Source organism: Salvia splendens, chromosome 11 (genome assembly GCF_004379255.2).
Source record: "Salvia splendens isolate huo1 chromosome 11, SspV2, whole genome shotgun sequence".
Taxonomy (NCBI): domain Eukaryota; kingdom Viridiplantae; phylum Streptophyta; class Magnoliopsida; order Lamiales; family Lamiaceae; genus Salvia; species Salvia splendens.
Genome location: NC_056042.1, coordinates 3,292,701 through 3,303,896, shown reverse-complemented (window position 1 = coordinate 3,303,896; position 11,196 = coordinate 3,292,701). Strand labels below are relative to the sequence as shown.

General features: G+C 39.4%; 3 protein-coding genes across 3 annotated transcripts; 1 reads left to right on the top strand and 2 right to left on the bottom strand.

Annotated features, from left to right (window-relative positions):
- The first annotated feature begins 389 nt into the window (after positions 1-389).
- LOC121756258 (DEAD-box ATP-dependent RNA helicase 36-like) lies at positions 390-4,260 on the top strand. The gene is made up of 6 exons (XM_042151756.1): positions 390-1,038; positions 1,742-2,064; positions 2,320-2,523; positions 2,604-2,685; positions 3,613-3,711; positions 3,894-4,260. The coding sequence occupies exons 1-6, from the start codon at positions 442-444 to the stop codon at positions 4,053-4,055; spliced, it is 1,467 nt and encodes a 488-aa protein (XP_042007690.1). The 5' UTR covers positions 390-441; the 3' UTR covers positions 4,056-4,260.
- Positions 4,261-6,453: 2,193 nt separating this feature from the next.
- Positions 6,454-7,859, bottom strand: LOC121754247. Its single transcript, XM_042149622.1, has 3 exons — positions 7,211-7,859; positions 7,014-7,132; positions 6,454-6,947 (listed from the first exon to the last, which is right to left on the bottom strand). Exons 1-3 carry the CDS (start codon positions 7,857-7,859, stop codon positions 6,528-6,530), a joined length of 1,188 nt encoding a protein of 395 aa, XP_042005556.1. The 3' UTR covers positions 6,454-6,527.
- A 2-nt stretch (positions 7,860-7,861) lies between these two features.
- Positions 7,862-10,198, bottom strand: LOC121756101. Its single transcript, XM_042151559.1, has 3 exons — positions 9,681-10,198; positions 7,943-8,937; positions 7,862-7,878 (listed from the first exon to the last, which is right to left on the bottom strand). Exons 1-3 carry the CDS (start codon positions 10,196-10,198, stop codon positions 7,862-7,864), a joined length of 1,530 nt encoding a protein of 509 aa, XP_042007493.1.
- Positions 10,199-11,196: the final 998 nt, after the last annotated feature.

Here is an 11,196-nt window from a genome sequence, read left to right as displayed (position 1 = left end):
ACTTTAGATTAAAATTCGAAACAAACTGAAATTCGGGTTGAGTTTCAAGCATCGTATTAATTAAGTGGAAATTAACTATTAAATTAGAAAATTACTTTTTAAATCTTTTTTCCGATTCTTTTTGCACACAATTACTCATTTACCCAATTTACTCATATCTTAATTATACGCATATGTATTATTTTGATTTACTACACATAAAAAGTGACTTTTCCTTTCAATAATTTATAAAAACGTTTGAAATTTAAATTATTTCAACGTTTCTGATTTTTAACAATTAGTCTTATACAAGTTGAATATGGGCCTGTGAACAAAGCCCAATTTCTGGTTAAAAACCAAAAAATTAATCAATAAATAAAAAAGCCCATCCTTCAATACAGCGAAGAAACTAACCTTTCTTCGTCTCCAAATTCATCAGAGGGTTTTACACAAGTAGCAACAATGGAGGAAGAAATCCAACTTGAACCAAGTTTCCAATTGTTCTCTCGCAAAAAGAAGAAATCAACCACAAAGATCAACAATCCGCCGCCACCAGCAACCGCCACCGTGAAGGAATTGGAGAAAGTACTAAACCCTAACCCTACACCGGCGCACGTCACCTTCTCCGACCTAGGGCTGGCGGAATGGGCTGTCAACACCTGCAAGGAGCTCAAGATGAAGCACCCCACTCCAGTGCAGTACCATTGCATTCCCAAAATCCTGGCCGGCCGGGACGTGCTTGGCCTCGCGCAGACCGGGAGCGGAAAGACGGCGGCGTTCGTCCTCCCCATCCTCCAGCGCCTCGCCGAGGATCCGTATGGGGTGTTTGCGCTGGTGGTGACTCCGACGCGGGAGCTGGCACACCAATTGGCGGATCAGTTTAAGGCGCTCGGGTCTGGATTGGGGCTGCGGTGTGTGGAGATTGTCGGCGGTATGGATATGATTACGCAGTCGCGGAGTTTGATGCAGAGGCCGCATGTGGTGGTTGCTACTCCGGGAAGGATTAAATTTCTGCTTGAACAGAATCCTGATTTGCCTGCTATTTTTTCTAGAACTAAGGTGATTTATCTTCATTTTTCTGCTTAATCAGTGATTAATTTTATTAGAAGTTGAAGTTTATCTTCTTTTTCTTGATAGGAATTATAGTTGGCAATATTTTTAAAGAGGCATACTTTGTTGAGTTCTCAAAATGTTAGTTCTCGGTTATGTGGATTTCATTAAAAGCATTATCAAGGAAATTCTTGAAGCTTTTATGTTCCAACTCTTAGAACCAGCCTTATCATGGTCAGTTGGGTTCCATATCGAATTTTCCTTTTGAAAGGACAGTTTTCTGTTAGGACTATTTGTATTCTTCACAGGGTTTTGCTTTATGAACTCTAAGAGTGAGAATAGTTTGGAAGTATTTGGTTGTATATTATTGTATAATGTTTCCTGATCATCTTGGTCCAAAGTTGGTGCCAGCAAAGACAGTGATAGTTTAAATCAACTTCAAATTATTAGGGAGTTCTCATTTGTACACACATAGTCACCAACATATACACTTCATTAGTGTACCTCTGACAATCTGGCATTAAGATTATTGTAACCTTACTAACTCCATGATTTTATTACATTATTAGCTGAACCTTTTTTTCCTTAAGAAATTCGGCATGCAATGAGTCAATGAATGTAATATGGTCTGCTACTAGGTGGTAGTTATGTTCTTTCCTGCTTATGCTCTCAAATGTAGTCCTTACTCCTTACACGGAATCTTGTTTGGCAGTTTCTTGTGTTGGATGAAGCTGACAGAGTCATGGACATTAATTTTGAAGCAGAGTTGAGAGTTATTTTTCAGTGCTTACCAAAGAAACGGCAAACTTTACTATTTACCGCCACCATGAGCAGCAACTTACAGACGTTACTTGAACTCTCAGCAAATAAAACATATTTCTATGCAGCATATGAAGGTTTTAAAACAGTGGAATCTCTGAAACAACAGTATATTTTTATTCCCAAGAATGTGAGGGATGTGTACCTTCTCCACATATTGAACAAAATGAAGGAAATGGGTGTTCGATCTGCCATGATATTTGTTTCCACCTGCAGGTTCAATTTTTTCTTAATCATTACCTAGTTTGTTCACTTCTAACTCTTTTCCCATTTTTGTTGCAAATGTACTAATTATATTTATATCAACAGAACATTTGTAAGATGGAAGTATCAAATCTTGATCTCTAATATCATGCAAATTTCCAACTAGATTATTGAGTTTATGTTACAAACACATAGTAAAGTTGCATCTTCAAAACATTTTGATCTGTAAATATAAGCCTTTGACTGACCCAGTGCTGCCTTTGGCAGGAGTTGTGAACTTCTGAGTTTGTTGCTAGAACAGCTTGATCTTGAAGTAGCAGCATTGCACTCTTATAAATCCCAGTCGTTGAGGCTCTCGGCATTACATAAATTCAAGTCCGGGCAGGTCCCTATACTAATTGCAACTGATGTTGCTAACCGTGGTTTAGACATACCAACAGTAGATTTGGTCATAAACTATGACATTCCAAGGTAATGACGTACAAGGGTGTCAAAGATACTGCTTCATCTTTCACACTCATGAACAGAACTGAAGTGCCTGTTCTTTATAGGTATCCAGAGGATTATATTCATCGAGTTGGTCGTACTGCTAGGGTAGGAAGAGGAGGCCTTGCCCTTAGCTTCATCACCAAGGTAAAATCCGAGATTTGGTGTGTTTAAATTCCAAAATTCTTCATAGACTTGTAACCTGCTCCTGCTTTTGGTGGCACCGAGTTATTTGTGTAATAGCTGCCACTGAAGTCTGATCACATTACGTTGCCTAATGAATATACTTGTTCGTGTGCACGCTTTTGTTCCATGATGCTTCCTTCTTCTGGGGTATACGGGACGGGATATTGCATTTGATATCTGAATAGGCAATATTTGTATGTTAAGATAGACAAGATGCATAATACTGAGTATAAATCAATGATAATTATTTTGCTTCACTGTTTGACTAGATGAGAGATATGTCTACTCTTATTGAACGTTTTGTTTGCATAGAAGCATATATAGTACAATTACCTAATGGCAATTTTTGAGTTAATAATTTTGAGGATATCATAGTAATTTGCACCCTACTCAAGTAGCAAATCCCGATTTTAAAGTTTACCAAGGATTAGGTGGGGTTCATTTTGTCTATCCAATTGTATCAATTAAAGTAAACAAGGCTTTGAGGTATTACCTGAATTATGTTACTCAAATTATCAGACCATCAACAAGTTAGTTATATGCTACTAAGGCCTTTGCTAATATACTGCTTGCACTAAAGTTGAAGTGTAGAAAATCTTCAAAAACTCAACTACTGCAACACACTGAAGTTTCTAGATAAATATCTCTATAGAGCATTGGTCCTTCCTTTTTCTGCTGCATATTTGTTTATTGTCAATTGTGGATTGTTTCTGCCAATGAACTCCCAGCATGAAGAAAATGTCAATGAAGGTATTGTGGTGATACGCTTAAAGAGACTTTGAGATGAAGTCTTGCCCATCGTTTATATTTTTTTCTTGGTTATACGATGTTTTTGTGGTTTGATGCTTAAAGACATTCTCTGCTAACCAGTTAATATTGTTTATGCAGAATGATGTGGACCTTGTGCATAAAATAGAAGATCTTATAGGGAAAAAATTTGATGAGTTCGAGTGTAAGGAGAAGGATGTACTTGAGGATATCACAAAGGTAAATGCTTATGAGCTATGGCGATTTCACAAAAATTTATTGAGTTCTTTACATCACATTTAAGTTTTTTATGCCTTCTCTTACCGGCCAAGGGAGCAAAGCTAGATAAAGATGTGTGTGTGGTTGTGTATCAGATATAGTACCATATTGCTTATATGATGTATGTGCTGTAATTGCATCAGGTATACAAGGCTAGGCGCGTGATAGTGATGAAAATGATGGACAGCGGGTTTGAGGAGAAGGCCTTGTCACGAAAGGAGCAGAAGTCGAGAACAAAAGAAATTCGAAGAAAGAGTAAGAAACGGAAGAGGGGCAAAGCTATTGAAGTATCTCAAGACTCCTAAGGGATAGCTGTCCAACGCCCTTGTGTTTATCTTATATTCTCTTATATTCTCATTCTATGTATTGTACGTGTTAGGATTAACACACAAGGCTTACACACTCTTGAATAGATCACACACACTCACTGTAATGTGAAGTACTCACACACTTATGCAGAAAACTCACACTAACAGTTTAGTATTGAAAGTAGGTGATTTCTTGAAGAAACTGGAATCTCTTTATTGAATGAATTCATCTAACTACATACAAAACGAATCTGAGCTATTTAAAGCTCTACAAATCAGGCATCAACTGCTACTAACTAACTATCCCAAGAATCAAGAAAGCAAGAAGAATAACTGCTACATCTTAACTAACTGTTGCTCCAACGGCCAGTTTCTTCTAGGCTGCTTCTTTCCTTGATCAGCCTTTAAATTCTCTTCTTTCTTCTCTTCTTCCAACTGAGTGAGCACTCTACTTCTTACAATTCTCCACCTGAGGGCTCACCTCAGTTCTTACAGCAAACATTGATCAAATTCTTACAATGATCAAACTTATCTCTACACAGAGATTTAGTGAGCATATCTGCTGGATTGTGCAGGGTGTTAATCTTTATCACCTTCACTCTCCCCCTTCAATCTCATCTCTAATAAAATGCAGCCTTATGTCTATGTGCTTGCTCCTTTCATGGAAAAACTGATGTTTAGCCAAGCACATAGCTGAGCTGCTGTCACAATGAATCACCATTGTCCTTTGGTCAAAACCAAAATATGAAATAACTCCCTGGATCCAAAAGCTCTCCTGTACAGCTGTAGTGAGAGCTATATATTCAGATTCTGTTGTTGAAAGAGCAACAACACTTTGTAGACCTGATTTCCAACTGATCACAGTTCCAAACATGGTAAACAAGTAGCCTGTTTGGGACTTCTTGGTATCTAGGTTTGCAGCATAGTCTGCATCACAATAACCCTGCACAACCTCTTCAGATTCACCTTCCCAGCTAGTGAAACACAATCCCCAGTCACTGGTGTGTTTCATGTACCTTAAAATCCACCTCAGAGCATTCCAATGTTCCTTCCCCGGGTCAGCCATGAATCTGCTAGTTACTAATATAGCATGTGCAAGATCTGGTCTAGTACAGATCATAGTGTACATGACACTCCCCACCATACTAGCATAGGGGATAGACTCCATCTCCTCAGCCTCTTGTTTAGTTTTAGGAGCCTGCTCTTTTGAAAGTCTAAAGCTCTGGGACAATGGTGTTGATGCAGATTTGGCATTCTCCATTTTGAATCTATGCAAAACCTTTTTAATATAGTCAGTTTGCAGCATCCACAGCTTCTTGCAGCCTCTGTCTCTCAGAATACTTATGCCTAGGATCTTTCTTGCTTCTCCTAGATCCTTCATTTCAAAACTGGACTTAAGATCTTCCTTAATTTTCTGAATTTCAGCCATAGAAGGTCCTGCAAGTAGCATATCATCCACATAGAGTAATAGATAGGCAATAGGAGTTTTGCCTGCTTTCTTTATGTAAATGTAATCATCATACTCTGACTTGGTGAAGCCAATTCTCTTCATCTGTGCATCAAACTTTTTATTCCATTGTCTGGGGCTTTGCTTAAGCCCATAGAGGCTTTTCTGTAACAGGCACACCTTGCTTTCTTCTCCAATCTTCACATAGCCCTCTGGCTGTTCCATGAAGATAGTCTCTTCTAGGTCTCCATTTAGGAAATCAGTCTTCACATCAAGCTGTTGTAGTTCCCAATTTAGCTGGTTCACAACTGCCAACAAGATCCTAATTGAAGTGTGCTTAACAACTGGAGCAAACACTTCATTGAAATCAATTCCTTCTTGCTGTGTGAAGCCCCTAGCCACCAGCCTTGCCTTGAATCTGACTCTATCTTTGTCAGTGGTCTCAATCTTTCTTTTAAACAACCACTTACAACTTACCAGCCTCCTTTCCTTACCATCTGTAATCAACTTGGATTTGTCCACCAAAATCCATGTTTTGTTCTTGAGTAAAGACTCTATCACCTCATTCATGGCTTCAATCCACCTTTCTCTGTCTTTACTCTTCATGGCTTCTTTATAAGTGAGAGGGTCTGCACCATCAATGCTTTCTGCAGCACATAGGGCATAGTAGACCACATCAGAGAACTTTTCAGGTGGCCTCAGTGTTGTTAGGGTCGCGGGGCGCCCCGGGGCGATGAGGGGGGACCCCGGGTCGCGGGGCGATGGGGCGACGGGTCGAGAGACCCCTGAATCGGGGCGCCAGAATAGCCGAATGATGATTATATTTGTGTCTTTTTTATAAGTTTGTTGCTTGAATGTTTATCACATCAAATAAATCTACATACATCATTACTCCATATTAAAAAAAGAAGATTAGACGAAAAATATAAATTTTTAAACAACATAATATAACTAAATAACTGAATTTTATTATCAAAAATCATAATAGTTCCAAAAAAAGTTGCAAAACATAAAATAATTAACTAAATAATATCATCATCACTGAGAGGTAAGTCCTCTTCTCCTTCATCGGATACAACCAAATTAATATCTTCACTGTCATCTTCATTATCCACAAGAGTATAAGTACGCATAGAGCTTGAGGCTTGTTCTCTTGTGCTTGTGCTACCTCTAGTATGGTACACTGCTTCCGACGCTCCAGAAGCTCTACCAACGTCCATCCAACGAAGATCACCATCATCAAACACCAAATCATCAAGATCATTGTCCTCATCCTCCATCCTACCAAGTAACCATTCGTTACTTTCATCAATATCACTCAATAGAATAGGATCGGTGGTGTCACTAATCTTGAATCTTCGTTCGAGCGCTCTATTATATTTCACAAATACCAAATCGTTCAATCGTTGTTGTGCTAGACGATTCCTCTTTTTACTATGGATCTGGAAATAAAAAGAAAAATATGTTAAAATATAAGAATGTAACTCATTCAAATTCTAATTACTTACATGTGAAAAAACACTCCAATTTCTTTCACAGCCGGTAGCACTGCAAGTTAAGCTCAATACTCTAATTGCAAAACTTCGCAAATTTGGTGCGTCAGATCCAAAAGTATTCCACCATTCAGCTGAAGTAAATAAAAAACATACATAATTATTATTACCATTTAAATAAATAATATGATGAAAAGATAATGAATAATTACCTGGTGCCATTTGAGTTCTGTTTCGAATAGCCAAAGGACGTGAAAAACAGGAGACGGCCTTCTTATATTTGGGCATTTCTTCCTTTATGATTTTGTCTTGAATGCTTTGGTCGGGGACCAACTTCTCAATACATGCAATCATACCATCCATGACCTCCGAACATTCATAAACACCTTTCACATTGGCATAAAAAACTTTCGGGTTCAAGTAATGGCCAGCAGCATGTAATGGTCTGTGCAATTGATCATTCCATCGGGCATCAATGATCTCAAATACTCTCTTAAACTTCTCTTCTCTTCCATTGAATGCATTGGAAATGGCTTCTTTGCACCGATCCATAGCCTCGTAAATGTAACCCATTGCAGGCTTACGCTCGGCATCAACCATCCTCAACACTCTAACAAGAGGACCGGTCAATTTGAGAGCGTAGACAACATGCCTCCAGTAATTGTCATTGAGGACAGTAGCTGTTGCATTTTTGCTGGGTATCTCTTTATACCATTGGCTATTTCTCCATTCATCACTAGTGAACATCTTTCTGAGGTTTTGCCGTTGGTTATGGATGGACCGCAGGGTGATGAAGGAAGTGGCAAATCTAGTGGCGGCCGGCCTAAGCAATTCCCTCTTGCTTGTATACTTTCTCATCATATTTAGCACACCGGTTTTACTGTAAATAAAACCAGTCAAAGATATTGATTTTTTGATAGCTTCCTTGACCATTGGTATTTTACCAACATCCTCAAGCATCAAATCGATGCAGTGTGCAGCACAAGGAGTCCAAAACAAATTGGGCTTCTTAACTTGCAGCATTAGCCCAGCTTTCTTATAATTTGAGGCATTATCTGTCACAATCTGAATCACATTTTGCTCTCCGACGTAATCAACAATCTCCTCAAACATTGGCAGCAATGCATTTGCGTCCTTCACTATATTAGACACATCAACAGACTTGATAAAAACTGAACCTTTAGGAGAGTTCACCAAGAAGTTGATAATGTCTCTCTGAGAAACCGAATCTCGCCACCCATCAGATATGATCGAGCACCCAGAAATAGCCCACTCTTCTCTATGGTCTTTTAGAATATCCTTCGCAGCATTGACTTCTTTGTTAAGCAAAGGAACTCTTAACTCATGATAGCTTGGAGGCTTCATGCCCGGACCAAATTGCCCGGTAGATTCGATAGCAATCTTGAAACTATCATACTGTGCAGCATTAAATGGTATACCCGCATCATAAAACCATTTAGCCCAGTTGCTGCAAACCAATTCACGCAAATCTTTTTTGTATGCATCATTTAATGTCTGTTGCTTTTCCTTGCTCAACTTCTGTGCTTGGACGGCCTTTGCTGGATCAGGGTTGAAGTACATATCAAGGGCGCCTTTAGTCCGAGGCCTTTTCTGTTTGGTCGAGCTACTGCCAATAATGTTGTCTTCTTCGTCTTCCCCGTAACCCAAATCTTCAAACTCTTGCCTGCTTTGTGATGCTGGCGCTGTAAAAACTTGTTGTATTTTAGCATCCTCTTTTTTCTTCATATAGTCGATCATCTCCTCTCTCACATGTGGGGGGCATTTAGTACATTTGGTGACGTTTCTAAAACCGCCAACGAAATGTTCTTTGAGCCTTCGAACTCCCAATGTAATCACTTTGTCGCAAAAGTTGCATGTAAGTTTATATCTGGTATCCGGATCAGCTCTTGCATATTTTCTAGCTGGGTATAAAAATGATCTGTAGAAAGAAACAATCATTTATAAGTTCAACAGTAAAAAAAATAAAACAATGCATATTAGCTCAAATAAATGCAGGAATGAGAATGTCATAGAATTACAAGTAGTTTTCAAAACTATTGAGTACTTATGGAGCCAACAACACACCAACCCCTGCATGTTACGTAAGAAATAAACAATGCATATTAGCTCAAATAAATACCATGAAAAATTAGTCAATTTTGTTTCATTCATCCCAAATTAATTGTTTATATGCTTTTTACACTGTACCAAGTTAAATCAATCATTTCATTTTTTTAGTAAAATTAATTTTTATTTTTTTAATTCTTTATTCTCTCACAATTCAACACACTAAACCCAATTGTGAAACCTCATTTCAAGCGATTTCATCTCAAGCTAAAATAAATAGCAGTATAGCACAATAAATTAGTCAATTTTGTTTCATTCATCTCAATCCCAAGTTAATTGTTTATATGCTTTTGACTTGTACCAAGTTAAATCACTCATTTCATTTTTTTTGACACGTACCAAGTTAGTTGTTTGTATGCTTCTGACACGTAATTGTTTGTATGTTTCTTACTTGTGGAGTTGCAGCAAATTAAATGAGAGAGACTTTACAAAATAGTTATACAAATCCAAATGTACCCAATATATCTAAAAACAATTCTTTACAAAAAAAAAAACATACATAAACTCCAGATACAATTGATGCTCGTGAATCCCCATTACAATTGATGCTCGTACCTGTAGATAAATCTTGCGAATCTGGACGTCGAAGGAGTGGTGGCTGGAGAATAAAGTGATTCGGAGTGGTGGCTGATGAAGAAGAAAGGAGAAGAAAAAGGAGAATAAATAGGAGAGGAGAATGCGGCTGAATAGAAGGGTTGGTGTAGGTTTTCCTTAAATAAAAGTATGGGAAGTTGGTAAGTACCGTTTTTTGATTTATTCATGGAAGAAGATGAAGAGTCATCAATATTCAACCCAAATCGGCCCGCGACCCAGGCTACCCAAGCGCTCCACCGCGACCCAGGCGACCCAAGCGCGCCCCACCGTCGCTCCACGGATCTCGCACGACCCCGCCGCATCGGGGCGATTATAGGCTCGCTTTGAGCGCCCCGCGCCCCGAGCGCGCCCCGAGCGCGATTTTCACAACACTGGGTGGCCTTGCATTTCTTCTGCCCTATCCCTTGTAATTTGATACTCCCTGGTGGAGTCAGATGTAGACTCACCATCCTTCTGTCTGCCCTGAGCTGGAGCCTCATCTTTCTCTGAGTCAGTAGCTCCACCTGCTCCTAGGCCAAGCCTCATAGGCTCCACCTTGAAGAAATCACCCTCAGTTTCACTGGAGTCCAGCCTTTCTTTCAAGTATGGCATCTGATCCTCCAAGAACACCACATCCCTGCTCATCAACACCTTCTGCTTGCCATGCTCAATACACCAGAGCCTATACCCCTTAACTCCCCTCTGATACCCCAGCAATATACATTTCAGAGCCCTAGATTCAAGTTTACTTTGCCTAGCATGAGCATAGGCTGCACACCCAAACACCTTGTATTTTGAATAGTCACTATGGGCTCCATACCACATGTAATCAGGAGTCTCAGAATTAAGGGCAGTAGATGGACATTTATTGATGAGATAGGCTGCTGTATACACAGCCTCACCCCAAAACCTGCTGCTCAGACCAGAGTCAAGTAATAAGCACCTTACCCTCTCTAGGATAGTCCTATTCATCCTCTCTACAACACCATTTTGTTGAGGATTATTAGGAACAGTCTTGTGCCTCTTCATACCCTTTTCTTTGCAAAACATATCAAATTCAGCAGACAAGAACTCTAGGCCATTGTCAGTTCTTAAGCATTTCACACTCCTTCCCTTCTCTAGCTCCACCTCCTTACACCATATCTTGAACTTTGTGAGTGTTTCTGACTTTTCTTTAAGGATATGCACCCACAGCTTTCTAGTATAGTCATCAATGATAGCTAGATAATACTTTCCTCCACCAATTGAACACACAGGTGAAGGGCCCCAAAGATCACTGTGTATATATTCTAAAGGGGTTGTAGATGATTGAATACCTGTAGGATAGGGTGTCTTCTTTGCTTTTCCAAGTATACACTTCTCACAGGGGTCCATTTTGCTGAGATCTCCAGAGATTAGGCCTTTCTTGATGAGTTCTTTTAAGCTCTCTTCAGTTGGATGGCCTAGCCTCTTGTGCCATAGCATTAGGGAGTCCTCTGACATTGCATTGCTCTCTCCA